Raw genomic sequence first — 15,230 nt, 5'->3', positions numbered from 1 at the left:
TAGAAATCAAATAATGTGTATGTGAGGTATTTGTGGAGAAATTAAGAATGGAAATTCTGAACTCCTTAACAGAAAATATATCACATAGAAGAAATGGCCACTAATTGTTTTATAAATTTTTTTTGAGAGTCAATCAATCAAATCCTCCTCCATTTTTAAATATTAAGCCACATTTTTCTGTAAACAGAATTTGATTTGCAATCTTTGTTTTCATAAATTTATTTTTAACATGTGTACTCAATAAAACGCTCTTTCTTCCTTTTAAAATATCATTACGAATACGATTAGACAAAAAGACTACAAAATATAATGGAAAAATATTAATTGAAGTGTTTTACTCAGCGATCAAAGAAATATTTAATTCAGCCGAGTACACTCACCTCCAAGAAGATGTCGAGAGCATTTCTGGTACTTGTTTCTTCATCAAACGATTCAGTCTCCTTGTTGACGGCAGGATTAATACCCGTAAGAATATCTGAAACACTTCCCTCTTGAAAGCAGAATTCCTTTAACCTACTGTCCTTAAATAGGACAGCCTCCTGAGCAGAAGTGTGAAGAAAAGCTCTGACTCCATCGATCCCCACAAACTGCGAGACGGGAACTCCACTGAAAGTCACACTCGAGGAGTCAAACAGCTGCGAGTTTCTCCACCTGCGGAGCCTCAGGGCCACTAACACTATGATAAAGGTAAAGAACAAGCAGGAAACGGAAGCCACAGCGATCACCAAATACAAGGTGAGGCTGGACTGGGGGTCTGCTGCAGGAGCTGAGAGGCTGCTTAAATCGGAGAGGATTTCGGGGATGCTGTCAGCCACCACCACCGTCACAGTGGCCGTGGCAGAGAGAGGAGGCTGCCCGTTGTCCTTCACTAAAACCACCAGACTTTGCTTGAGCGCATCTTTGTCGAGAAAGTAGCGCGCCGTCCTGATCTCGCCGCTGTGGAGTCCCACAGAGAAGAGGCCCGGCTCTGTAGCCTTCAGCAGCTGGTAGGAGAGCCAGGCGTTCTGCCCGGAGTCTGCATCCACCGCCACCACCTTAGTGACCAGGTAACCCGGCTCCGAGGAGCGAGGGGCCAACTCCACTCCCGTGGAGCCATCGGTGGGAAAGGAGGGGTGTAAGATGTGCGGGCTGTTGTCATTCTGATCCAGTATAAAGAGAGTGACGGAGACATTACTGCTGAGAGGTGGGGAACCCCCATCCTGAGCCTGCACTTGGAACCGAATCTCCCGGAACTGCTCGTAATCGAAGGAGCGCAGAGCGTAGAGAGCCCCAGTCTCAGAGTTAATGGAGATGTAGGAAGACAAAGGAACTTCGCTTCTGTCTCCTTCAATAATGGAGTAAGTGATTCTGGCGTTCTCCTTCCAGTCCACATCATTTGCCTTCATATGAAATACAGAAACACCTGGGGTGCGATTTTCTGGGATAGAAACCGTGTAATATTTTTGATCGAAGACAGGCCGGTTGTCATTTTTATCCAAAACTTCTACAAAGAAAGTTTTGTTTGAGCTAAGAGGAGGAATCCCTCGGTCTGTGGCTATAACAGTGATATTGTATTCGGAGACTTGCTCCCTGTCCAAAGCTCTATCAGTCACCACAGTGTAAAAATTATCAAATGACCTCTCTGATTTGAATGGGAGGCTTTCTGGAATTATAGAACACGTGACCTCACCATTCTCCCCAGAATCTCGATCATGCACATTAAGAATAGCAATTACTGCACCTAAGAGGGAATCTTCGGCAATGGGACTGAAAGAAGATGTGACGGTGATCTCAGGGATATGATTATTAACGTCAGCAATCTCTATCAGAACTTTGCAGTGGGCTGATAGCCCGCCTTCGTCCCTCGCTTGTATGTCGAGTTCATAAAATGCTAACTCTTCAAAATCAAGCTTTGCTGTTACTTGGATGTCCCCAGTTTCAGAATCCAATTTAAATTTTTTGTCAAACCTTTCTGAGATTTTGAGAAACGAATACTTGATCTGTGCGTTTATGCCTTCATCCCTGTCCGAGGCTGTTACCCTAAGCACCACACTCCCCACAGGAATGTTTTCCTTTACACTCACTTTATACACCGATTGAGTAAATTCTGGGGCATTGTCATTTCCATCCAACACTACAATGCGGATTATTGATGATCCGGATTTTACAGGATCCCCACCGTCAGTGGCGGTGAGGATCAAATTATGAACTGCTTGATGTTCTCGATCCAAAGATGTCGCCAGTATTAATTCCGGGTATTTTACGCCGTCATCTCCGGTTTGTACATTCAGGATAAAATAGCTGTCTTGGCTACATTTGTAATTTTGTAGGGAATTCAGTCCTACGTCAGGGTCATGAGCTTTTTCTAATGGGAAACGTGTGCCTCTTACAGTATACTCACTGATTTCTAACACGCTTTCATTTTCTGGGAAACTGGGCGAGTTATCATTTATATCCTTTATTTCCACTTCGCCTCTGTAAAGCTTCACTGGGTTTTCCGCAAGAACCTCAACATTTAATACACATTTTGCAATATGACCACAGATCTGCTCTCTGTCCATCCTTTCGTTGACAAATAAATGGCCGTTTTTCAAATTCAAACCAAAATATTGTGTCCTACCTCTGGCAACAAGGCTGATTTCGCGGTCTGATAGCTCCTTTAGATCCAGTCCCAGGTCCTTTACGATGTTCCCTACGAAGGATCCTATCTCCATTTCCTCAGGAATTGAATAGCGAATCTGTCCCGAAACTGTCTCCCAAACGGTGATCAAGATACAGCAACACAAGACTCGCCTTTTGCAATCCTGTCTGCTCTGTGTGTACGCCATTTCAAAGGGGATGAAGAGCTGCCTTCCAGTTCTCTTAGCGACGTCTGCAGCGATTAGGAATCAGGAATTTGTATGCTGTCTCGGACCAAATCTTCATTTCGGCATCCTATGTAAGGGCTAGATTCAATGAGCAAGGTCCTCTGTTTCTATTCAGACCTTGAATCCTGCGGCTTGTCTGTCTTTGCTGTTAAATGGGTTTGCTCGATTAGTCTGTCTGTGCATAGTTAGCGAACAGCGACACTCAGAGTCTATATCAATGACTGCAGAATACTTCATTGTGAACTGTTTGTTTTGTATTTTAATACTGACATTTCAATTCTTCAGTCATTTTTAAGCGCTAGATATGTAATTAAACGTATTGTTATATTATGCTATACGAACTGCTATGCATATATATATTATTCTCTACAATATAATGGAACACTCTGCAGTCTGATTATGACTGAATCAGAATATATCTTTTAGAAAGACATCAAATCTCAGTGTGAGAGGGGAACGTGTATAATAAAATATGATATACATAATGCTTTTTGCTGACATATATGTCACTTCTTAATAAAATTACTATCTACTTAATATCTATTAAAATGTGAAGTATAAATTCCTTAAATTGAATTTTGTGTTAAAAACACTTCCAACAATGGAAGGCCTATAGAAGTTCATATATTAATAACCAGAAATAAGAAAAGAGGATTTTTTCCATAAATTACATAGACTAATGTGGACATATGTTGAAGCATGAGATTGTTGGGATACTACACATCAAAAAACAACAACAGACACAATATTAAAATAGTCATAATTCCTAGCTCTTATACAGGGCTTTTAATAAGTAGATTTCAAAGCACTTTACAGATGGGTTTAGTGTAATAATTCCCACTTTACAGATGAGGAAATTGAGGCACACAGAGATGAAGTTATTTGCCCAAGGTCACCCAGACGGCCAAGGGCAGAACTGAGAGTAAACCCCAGTACAAGACCAGTGCTCTATTGACTAGGCCATACCAATGACAATTTAATTAATCTCCTAGAACTCTTGAGCTAAAATAAATTGCATCGATGAATGAATTTGTCTCTGTAATGTCATTTCACATATGAGCCCATATTTTGAGGGAATACAGATTTTTCAATACAGTGGAAACACCATTGTTTTCCTTCCTCTGCAGCACGTGGGTTCAGGTCTCCTGCCAGAATCATTTCTCCACCACTGCAGGGCCTCAGGCACCTCAGTCCCTCCTAGTCTCTGCTTGTGGCACATAATAGTCTTGTCTCCAGTGAGCTGTAAGTAATACTTCGGTCTAGTTTCAGTTGGATTTAGAGTGTGGGTACAGAATGGTGTGGGTGGCAGTGATGTAGACAAATTAGGGGATTGGGCCAAAAGAAATCTGATGAGGTTCAACAAGGACAAGTGCAGAATCTTGCACTTAGGAAGGAAGAATCCCATGCACGGTTACAGGCTGGGGACCAACTGGCTAAGGGCTGGTCTACACTGGGGGGGCGGGGAATCGATCTAAGATATGCAACTTCAGCTACATGAATAGCATAGCTGAAGCTGAAGTATCTTAGATCGATTTACCTTTCATCCTCATGGTGTGGGATCGACATCCGCGGCTCCCCCTGTCAACTCTGCTACCGCTGTTCGCACTGGTGGAGTCCCGGAGTTGATGGGTGCCCGTTTGGGGAGCGATATATTGCATCTAGATGAGATGCGATATATCGATCCCCAAGAAATCGATCGCTACCTGCCGATACGGCGGGTAGTCTAGACATACCCTAAGCAGCAGTTTTGCAGAAAAGGACCTGGGGATTACAGTGGATGAGAAGCTGGATATGAGTCAGCAGTGTGCCCTCGTTCCCAAGAAGGCCAATGGCATATTGGGCTGTATTAGTAGGAGCATTGCCAGCAGATCGAGGAAAGTGATTATTCCCCTCTATTCAGCACTGGTGAGAAGAAGTATTGTGTCTAGTTTTGCTTTCCACCCCCCCCCCCCCCACACACACACACACTACAGAAAGGATGTGGACAAATTGGTGTGAGTCCAGCGGAGGACAACTACAAGAATGAGGGGGCTGGTGCACGTGACTTAGGAGGAGAGGCTGAGGGAACTGGGGTTATTTAGTCTGCATAAGAGAAGAGTGGGGAGGGATTTAATAGCAGCCTTCAACTACCTGAAGGGAGGTTCCAAAGGGGATGGAGCTTGGCTGTTCTCAGTGGTACCAGATGACAGAACAAGGAGTAATGGTCTCAAGTTGCAGTGGGAGAAGTTTAGGTAAGAGGGTGGTGAAGCACTGGAATGGGTTACCTAGGGAGGTGGTGGAATCTCCATCCTTAGAGGTTTTTAAGGCCTGGCTTGACAAAGCCCTGGCTGGGATGATTTAGTTGGTGTTGGTCCTGCTTTGAGCAGGGGGGTGGACTAGATGACCTCCTGAGGTCTCTTCCAAGCCTAATCTTCTATGATTCTGTGATTTTATGTATGGGAGTTCAGACTAGGTGATCTGGTGGTCCCCTTTAGCCTTAAACTCCATGAATCTATGACTGCCACCGTGACAGTGGCCATGGCAGAGAGAGGGGGCTGCCTGTTGTCCTTCACTAAAACCACCAGACTTTGCTTGAGCGCATCTTTGTCGAGAAAGTAGCGCGCTGTCCTGATCTCGCCGCTGTGGAGTCCCACAGAGAAGAGTCCCGGCTCTGTAGCCTTCAGCAGCTGGTAGGAGAGCCAGGCGTTCTGCCCGGAATCTGCATCCACCGCCACCACCTTAGTGACCAGCTAACCCGGCTCGGAGAGAAGAAGGCCCAATTCTAATCAGGTGCAGCCAATGGGAATAGCAGGGTACACAGTTCCCGCGGTATTGTCCAATATAGAAAGAGTGATGGAGACATTACTGCTGAGAGACGGGGTACCTCAGTATTGAGCCTGCACGGGAACCGACTCTTCCAGAACTGTTCGTAATTGAAGGAGCGCAGCGCGTAGAAACAGAGTTTCTGAGTTAATGGAGAGGTAGATGTATTAGACATTTCATGAAAGCCACTATCAACAATTTAGGAGTGACTGGCATTCTCCTTCTAGTCACATTTTTCCCTGAATCTTTGTTGTTTATATTAAAAATAGCGATTACTGAACCTGTTGAAATATCTTCTGAGACAGAGGTAAAGAGAGAGAACGCTTCAGACGTTGCAGTGACATATTTTTCCTCAATAGCATATGTAATTTATTTGCAATAATCCCCCGTCCGCGACTTTCCTTAGCTTCTACCTCTGTTTTATATACCTGAGCTTCCCCGTAATCCATGTTCCAATATTTCTTACCTCTCCCATGGTGGAAATACAGTGTAAAATCCTGTGTTTTCCCTCAGATACTTCCCCGAAGAAGTAGTTTAAACACACTGTTCGCTCCCTCGTCTTTGTGAGTCTCCAAAAGTCTAATTACCAAGGTTCCTTCTTGCATGTTTTCCATCACATATGTTTTATATACGGACTGATTAAACACAGGCTGGTTGTCGTTTGCATCTTGAACAATAACCTAGATCGGAGCTGTACCTGACCTGCAACTGTGTGATGGTGAAGACTTTGCTCCTCTCGGTCCAGAGATTTCTCCAAAACTGGTTCGTAATACTTCGCGCCACCAGCGTGTGTCCTTACATCCAGATTGAAATGTATATTGTAGCTCTGTAGGGAGTTGTATCCCACCTCCCGATCCTGCGCATTGTGTAAAAAAAGCGCGTCCCCGGAGCTCATTGGTTCAACATTTGTCTCTCCGGAAGCTGGACTCTTTATCACTAATATCCTAGATTTCCACTTCAGCTCGTTGTTCACTTCACCGTGTCCTCGGCCTTTATATCCAGTCTCAGATCCTTTTCAATATTTCCCACGAAAGAGTCTTTCTGAATTTCTTCAAGAATCTAATAATGAATCTTCCCAGAAACTGTCTCTAGAATTGTAATAATAAGAAAATAAAGCAGAGCCCGCCCTTTGCAATTCCAGACACTTTGTCTGCCATAGGAGTGAAGATGCCTCTGACTTCTGTTTAGGCGAATACTGTAGTAATCGAGATTATGTTTATTATTTAATGCATACCTCACAAGAAGTTTGGAAAAATGTAAAAATAGCTCAAAGGCAAAATACAGTCCCCATATTCCCTTTTCATAACCAAACACTTATGTGTGGTTGATCCATCTCTGCTTGTGCGGTGTGTATAAGAGGAAAGAGTTGCTTGAACTGGATTTTCATTTGTCTCCTTAAAGGGCGAACAGCGGCGCTCAGAGCATCAACTGCGAAATACTGGAAGCTGCAATTATTTTTAAGGAGAGTGTTCATTTTTTTATTTTTTCGTGATTTATATTAATTTGTTTTCCATAAAGCTAAAAGTTATTACATAAATATTACTTTGCAAAATGTCTTTGCACACTTCAGTTACCGCTGATCTTTTAAAAGTAAGAACGAATGTAAAAAGTATATTTTTTCACAAAAACAGTATTTGTGCTGTTTTACTAACACCTGTTTATGAGTGTATGTGGAACTCCTTGCCTGAGGAGGTTGTGAAGGCTAGGGCTATAACAGGGTTTAAAAGAGAGCTAGATAAATTCCTGTAGGTTAAGTCCATTAATGGCTATTAACCAGGATGGGTAAGGAATGGTGTCCCTAGCCTCTGTTTGTCAGAGGGTGGAGATGGATGGCAGGAGAGAGAGCACTTGATCATTAGGTTCACTCTCTCTGGGACACCTGGTGTTGGTCACTGTCGGTAGACAGGATACTGGGCTGGATGGACCTTTGGTCTGACCTAGTATGGCCATTCTTATGTTCTTATGTTATGTTATGTGAAAATCCTGCCCTTCCACTCTGTTATCTCCGTACATTTATTAGCTGTACTTAGCAAGAGGAGTAAAAGAGTGCTGAATTTCTCTTTTCCTCACCCGTTTTACAAATACATAACATGGCACTAGTTCATTCTGTTGTTATGTCCCCATTTCGACCATCACCAGGCATGACCTAATAACGGATATGAGGCTCCAGACTTCCTTGCAGCAAGGAGAAGTGGCTGGAAAGCACTGCCGGGATTTTGATGAAACAGCTAATTCCTACCAAATGCGCATTTCAACCAGAAATCAGAGTCAAGGAATGAGGATGCGTAGCCACACTGCATTCATCCAGTCTCAGGTGTAGAAGAGAATAAAACCATTTGAAACCATGCATCTATGAATCAAAATAGATTAATCGTGGTTTTAAATACCCACGTAGACAACAGCACAAAAAAACCCTGGTTCAAACCCTTATATTCACCAAAGAAGCAAGATAATTTTCCTAAGTGGTCACTGAAACTACACACAAAGCTGGCCACATACCAGACCTAGGCACTCTCCCAAACACTCTGAAATGGGCCTTAATCAGTTTGACTCTCAGGAAATAACCACTGGATGCCAATAACCTTCCCCATTTTTCTTTATCCAAACTTCATTGGGTATAACCAACCTATAATTAGCTGACCTGCTGGACTTTTCCCAGTCCAAATTCAGTCCACACAGCTGTGCTGCTGATGATGGGAAACCACCTCAGGAATGACAATAGACAAACACTCAAGGCTTATATTTCCAGACCTATCAGCTCCTCTGGGGATCAATGATCAAAACAAAGTGCTGTCACACTTCAAAACCGAGCATGACTAGAGAGGGAACAAGAAGAAAGTCAAGGATTAATGTTCAATATCTTCATTAGTGATCTGGAGGATGGTGTGGACTGCACCCTCAGCAAGTTTGCAGAGACAACCTCAGCAATTTTGCAGATGACACTAAACTGAGAGGAGTGGTAGATATGCTGGAGGGTAGAGATAGTATACAGAGGGACCTAGACAAATTAGAGGATTGGGCCAAAAGAAATATGATGAGGTTCAACAAGGACAAGTGCAGAGTCCTGCACTTAGGATGGAAGAATCCCATGCACTGCTACAGACCAGGGACCGAATGGCTAGGCAGCAGTTCTGCAAAAAAAAAAGGACCTAGGGGTTACAGTGAACAAGAAGCTGGATATGAGTCAACAGTGTGCCCTTGTTGCCAAGAAGGCTAACGGCATTTTGGGCTGTATAAGTAGGGGCATTGCCAGCAGATCGAGGGCCATGATCATTCCCCTCTATTCGACATTGGTGAGGCCTCATCTGGAGTAATGTGTTCAGTTCTGGGCCCCACACCCAAAATGGAAAGAGTCCAGCGGAGGGCAACAAAAATGATTAGGGGGCTGGAGCACATGATTTATGAGGAGAGGCTGAGGGAACTAGGATTGTTTAGTCTGCAGAAGAGAAGAATGAGGGGGGATTTGATAGCTGCTTTCAACTACCTGAAAGGGGGTTCCAAAGAGGATAGATCTAGACTGTTCTCAGTGATGGCAGATGACAGAACAAGGAGTAATGGTCTCAAGTTGCAGTGAGGAAGGTTTAGGTTGGATATAAGGAAAAACTTTTTCACTAAGAGGGTGATGAAGCACTGGAATGGGTTACCTAGGGAGGTGGTGGAATCACCTTCCTTAGAGGTTTTTAAGGTCAGGCTTGACAAAGCCCTGGCAGTCCTGCTTTGAGCCAGGGGTTGGACTAGATGACCTTCTGAGTCCCTTCCAACCCTGATATTCTATAATTCTATGATTCTACAGTTCCCATTCTATAGAGTTCAGAGAGCCATGAAGGGCAACTACTTCTCCTCCCTTAAAGGTCTCCTTACAAGACTTCAAGGGGATCCCTTAGATTGTGGGTTCCTCATAACAGGGATTGTCTTTTTAAAGCCTCAACAGGTAGTCAACACAAGAATAAATAAATAAATAAATAAATAAATAAATAAGCAGTCCGTCTCTTTCCCTTTTCAATATATATATGAAATCTATTTAAACAGGTCCAGAGAGTTCATAGGCTCAAATGCTTCCAATACATGGATAAAGCCAAGCTTTATGTCTCCTCAAGTCCTTCTGAATCTAATAAGAAAATTGAGCAATGCTTTTTCGTCTCTTCAGACAACCATAAAGTGGCATTTTAACAACTGAATTAAATTAATTCCTGGATTAAATTAAAATAATAAATGGCAAAATAGCTTAATCATAGAGTAAAAATGTTTACAATTTCATGACAAAAAGAGTTGCATAAACCAAATATCTAAAATTTGAAAACAAGTCTATTAAAATATCTTACCTATATCTATTAAACATATGCACACGCTTCTATAAGCAATGTATTAAATATCATATAGTCACATATCAGGAAAGTACACAAATAGAATCGATTGGCAGGACATAATAAAACGGATGTCAAGTGTAACATAAACACTGGGAAATCATGAAGAACATGTTTTCTCGATAAAACGAGAACAGCAAAAACATAATTGTAATAGTTCACCTGGACATCGATAACAATTAGTTTCGCAAAGAGTTATTTTGAAAATCTGGGTTATTACAAACTTGCGTATCAATATTGAAATAATGATTTAGGAACGGAGAATAATGTATTGGGGATAATGCGCCCATACCCATAATAACCAGTCTTCGCGCTATACTGTTGGGATCTGTTATTATCCTAATGTTTCGTATTTCCCCATTATGGAGTTCCACATTGACCTGGTTCAGTGGCCTTCAGCGTTTGTCAGGAAAGCCCAGATTTCTGCCCAGAATTTCCGCTACTGACATCACAAGGTGACCCGCCTCTGCTGTTCTGGGAACCAGTTCGTTAGCAGGGGAGGTGCTGTTTTGAAGAAGGTATAAAATGAAGGAGACGTTGTCATTTGTATGGATTCTAAAACATTATTTAAAATGTATCCAGCTGTTGTGGAGGCAAGGGAAATTCCGTAAACAACAGTATAATGTCCGAGAGAGCAGCTAGCCTAAAAGAAGAGCTCATCGCAGCTGGAGGAGGGACAGGGCCAGTACAAGTGGGTGGGGCTACACTGTCGCAGTGGGGTTATGAGGCCACATAGGGAGCATACCTAGAGCCTCGATTAATTAATTGGGTAACAGTGAGTCAACATAACAGTGTGTAACTGGCTAAATCCATTAATTTATCATCTCCAATTCCCCGTTAACCCACACTTATGGCAAAGTCTGATTTTTAATAACACCAGCTCTCCTTAACAAAAGTACAAATCAGTACACCCTACTAGGACATTCAAGAGTATTTCCAAAAAATATAGACTAATAATGTCCTTATAACATGCATACACAATGCACCATTAGTATTTTAATATTTTCCAACTCTTTTCACATCTGTTAATTGCTGAAGATACCTAAAAACCAAAATATTTCTGAACCAAAATACATAAACTACAAAACATTAAATGTACACAGATAAATACTAACTTCAAATTGTGAAGGCAATATTTATATGTGCGTTAGAGAAGGAAAGGAATAGCTTTCTGAATAATTTTGAAAATAAAAACTTCTAAATTATCTTTTAATGATTGGTACACTTTAAATAAATAATTAACGAATATGAAATAAAAATACATTAGAAGATCAGTCTAACCTCGTTCGCTGATTCTGCGTCCGTGTTCAGCTGGAGGTTAGCAAGAAGATCCTGTTCTTTTCCAGAGTCCGTTCCAGCAATGCCATGCTGAGGTGGGAGAGAGGGGATAATGGGTCTGAGGAATTTGAATTCGCTGTTTCCTGATCCAGTTGTTAAACAGACTTCATAACGATAACTGTGAGACAGAGTTCCGTTACCCTTTACATCTACCAAATTATTTTGGAAGTTGCTATTACCATAAAAATTACCAGACGCAGACATGAATCTTTCTCCATAATGTCTTCTTCTATAAAGCTTGATAGTTATAAATACTATTATTGAAATAAAAAAAACAAATGATACTAAGCACAAGGAAATTATTAAGTACATCGTTAATGTGCCATTCTCTTCCTCTTCCACAGCTGAATCTGTAAACCGCATGTATAAGTCTGAAAACCCATCCACTAGAGCTATGTTTAAAGTTGCAGATGACGAAAGGGGCAATTCTCCACTGTCTCTAACAACCACAATGAGTGTCTGCTTCATCGTATCTCGGTCTGTTATTAGCCTCGTTGTTCTTATTTCACCATTTTGGGAAGCGATAGTAAATAGACCTGGGTCGGTGGCCTTCAACAAGTGATAGGAAAGCCAAGAATTCTGACCGGAATCTCCATCCGCAGCCACCACCTTCATCACCAGGTAACCCGCCTCCGCCGACCTGGGAACCAGGTCATTAGCAGAGGAGCTGCTGTTCTGCAGAGGGTATAAAATGAAAGGGGCGTTGTCATTTTCATCAATTATCACAACTCGGACAATGACTTCAGAGCTTAGTGGAGGGGACCCGCCATCTGCAGCTCTCACTGTGACCTGGAACTCTCTTATCTGTTCATAATCCATGGATCGCAGAGCGTACACATTCCCATTTTCCGAGTTTATGGAGATATAGGAGAGCAGAGGAAGGCCACCTACCTCAGCAGGCCATAGAGAGTATGTCACTTTGGCATTCTGCTCTGAGTCTGAATCAAAAGCATTGACTTTCCCTATCAATACAGCTGGGCCATTATTTTCTCGGACATACATAGTGTATGATGTTTGACTGAACTCTGGGGAATTGTCATTAATATCGGATATTTTCACGATGATTCTCTCTTCAGTAGAAAGAGTGGGAGTCCCCAAATCCCTGGCTGTGATGGTTATGTTATACTCCGATATTTTTTCTCGGTCAAATGCATTTTCGGTCACTAAAGAGTAGGAATTTTTTGAAGTTGTTTTTGCAGAAAACGGCAGATCGTCTTCTATGGAACAGACTGTTCTCCCGTTGTCCCCAGAATCCCGGTCTCTGACATTGAAGAGGGCCACCACGGTCTCAGGAGAGGAATCTTCCGGTATCAGACTAACAAGAGATGTTACTTTCACCTCTGGGGCATTGTCATTGACATCCACCACCTCCACCAGGACTTTGCTGTGCGCTGACAGCCCCCCGCCATCTGTAGCTTGAACGTCTATTTCATAGGTTTCTGTTTCCTCAAAATCTAGTGGTCCCAAAAGTTTAATCTCCCCAGTTACCGGGTTTATACTGAATGCGCTGACATTCTTTTTGGATTTTTGGCTAAATGAATATGATATTGCGCCATTAATTCCTTCGTCTAAATCAGTTGCGGAAACTGTCAGAACCACGTAATCTTGTTCGGAATTTTCCAAAACCCGTGCTCTATAAAGAGTTTGGGAAAACTCGGGAACATTATCATTGATATCCAGAACAGTTATTCGTACCTCCGCTGCACCGGACCGCGCTGGGGAGCCTCCGTCTACCGCAGTCAGCATGAAGCTAATTTCTGCCTGCTCCTCTCGATCCAAAGGTGTCTCCAACGCCAGCTCCGCGTACTTCCTGCCGTCGCTGCGATGGCGAGTGTATACGCGGAAATGGTCTGTTGAACTGATGGCGTAGCTCTGCAAGCTGTTGTTCCCGACATCTAAATCCTGGGCGCTTGCCAGGGGGAATCGGGACCCAGGCGGAGTGCTTTCGGGCATCTTTAGAAGCAGCTCATTATCTGAGAACTCCGGAGAATGATCATTTACATCATAAACCCTTACCTCAGCCCGATAGGACTGCAAGGGATTTTCCAGGATTATTTCAAAATGCAAAATGCAGGGGTCAGTTTGCCCACACAGTTCCTCTCTGTCCAGTTTCTCTTTAATAAACAAGTTCCCGGTGTTGCTGTTTAGCTGGAAATGCTGGCGGCTGCCTTCGGAAACCACACGGGCCCTGCGAGCAGACAGTCCCTTCGGGTCTAGCCCTAGATCCTCGGCTACATTAGCCACAAAGGACCCGCTCTCCATTTCCTCCGGCACGGTATAGCGAACCGCCTCGCATTCGAGGGCCCACACGCAAAGAAATAGAACGAGAGAAGCGACTTGCCTTTTGATTATTGTTCTCCTCTTCTTATCCGCCATTCTTAATAGGAAAGAACACGCAGACATCGATCGAGAATAATTACATTAGTGGAAATTCATTGCAGAATTCTGATTTCCAAAAGATTTACTTTAGTCTGTATATTTCCTTTCCACGGATTCAGTTAATCCAATGCCTTTATAATTTTGTTTTTCTCTGCGATACCAGACAAAGCACCCCTATCTCAGCTCCTGCACTCTGGTCCTGTTACGTTCTAGCCTTGTGACGCCAGAATCGCCGGTTGTAATCTTCCCCTTCTTAGCCAACAGCGCCACTATGCGTCTGAACGCGGTCTTCCTCGCCGTAAAACCGCTTGGAAAATCTGTTCTATGGTGGTTCTATCTCGTTTACAGAATGACTATTATATTGCTTTCTTTTTCGATATCCTGAATTAATAAACTTTTTTACAAAACGTAAATCTATTTAGGTAGCATACTAATACGGAAAGCAAGAACATACATACTGTATATTTAATGTGCATTTTAGTCTATTTTTTTCAAATAGTACCTAATCCGAAAACTCAGAGGTGCAAAGCAGCCAAAGTTCACCTCGATATTAATGTGAGTTGAGGCTGCCCAGAACATCTAAAGGTCTGGTCACTGTTTCTTCAACTGTAAAATCTCTGGGGGAGAGGTTATCTTGTACTCCATATAGCACAGTTGTCGGCATTAAACAAACAGTAAAATGAAATAGTCTCTATAGTATGTCTGGCAAATTGCTTTCTGAGCCAATTTGTCCTACCCAGTGTTGTTAGTGCTATGGAATATTGTTGCTGCTGTCAGTGTTGCTGTTTTTGGAGGTCTGATGTCAGCTAAAACTTAACTTCCTTAAAAATACTCTTAACTTCCTTAAAAATATGGATGACACCAAGCTGGGAGGGATTGCAAGCACTTTGAAGGACAGGATTAGAATTCTAAAGGACCTTGAAAAATTGGAGAATTGGTCTGAAATCAACAAAATTAAATTAAATAAATAAAAATGCAAAGTATCTCCTTTAAGAAGGAAAAATCAAATGCACCACTCAGAGCGACTTTTTGGACAGGTGCGGAACAAATCACAAAATAGTTATTTCTACTCCTGCGCAATATATAATTAATAAGAAGAAGCAGCAGTCAGACCCTGGAGCTGGAGCCACCACTGCCACTGCTATCTGGGTTGAGGCTGGGGGCCTCGCATCAGGCAGGCTTGGGGCTGGGCAGCCGCTCATGCACAAGCATGGGGCCTGCCTCACAGGGAGAAGGCTGGTGAGGCACAGGCTACATGCTCCATTCCCACTCCCTGCAACCTCTGTGTAGCTTGGGTTTAATTGCTACAATCCTGCCATGGCCTCACCAAGCAGTGATTACCACATCAAGGCCCTTACATAAGTAGGGATGTAAAATGCCATGTTAACAAAGCAACATTGAGGCACTATTAGCTATAGCAAAAGCCTCGTTCTGCATTACATTCTTCAAATTTGCTGGCATTGCACTTTTCTTTTGGAGAGAGTGAGTTGTTACATTTAAA

General features: G+C 42.7%; 2 protein-coding genes across 2 annotated transcripts; both read right to left on the bottom strand.

Annotated features, from left to right (window-relative positions):
- Positions 1-362: 362 nt before the first annotated feature.
- Positions 363-2,807, bottom strand: LOC120370239 (protocadherin gamma-A10-like). Its single transcript, XM_039484618.1, has one exon. It carries the CDS (start codon positions 2,805-2,807, stop codon positions 363-365), a length of 2,445 nt encoding a protein of 814 aa, XP_039340552.1.
- Positions 2,808-10,044: 7,237 nt separating this feature from the next.
- Positions 10,045-13,837, bottom strand: LOC120369824 (protocadherin beta-1-like). The gene is made up of 3 exons (XM_039483499.1): positions 13,046-13,837; positions 11,294-11,380; positions 10,045-10,521 (listed from the first exon to the last, which is right to left on the bottom strand). The coding sequence occupies exons 1-3, from the start codon at positions 13,751-13,753 to the stop codon at positions 10,408-10,410; spliced, it is 909 nt and encodes a 302-aa protein (XP_039339433.1). The 5' UTR covers positions 13,754-13,837; the 3' UTR covers positions 10,045-10,407.
- Positions 13,838-15,230: the final 1,393 nt, after the last annotated feature.

This window comes from Mauremys reevesii, linkage group 8, assembly GCF_016161935.1.
Source record: "Mauremys reevesii isolate NIE-2019 linkage group 8, ASM1616193v1, whole genome shotgun sequence".
NCBI lineage: Eukaryota > Metazoa > Chordata > Testudines > Geoemydidae > Mauremys > Mauremys reevesii.
This window is presented reverse-complemented; position numbering and strand designations above follow the sequence as displayed.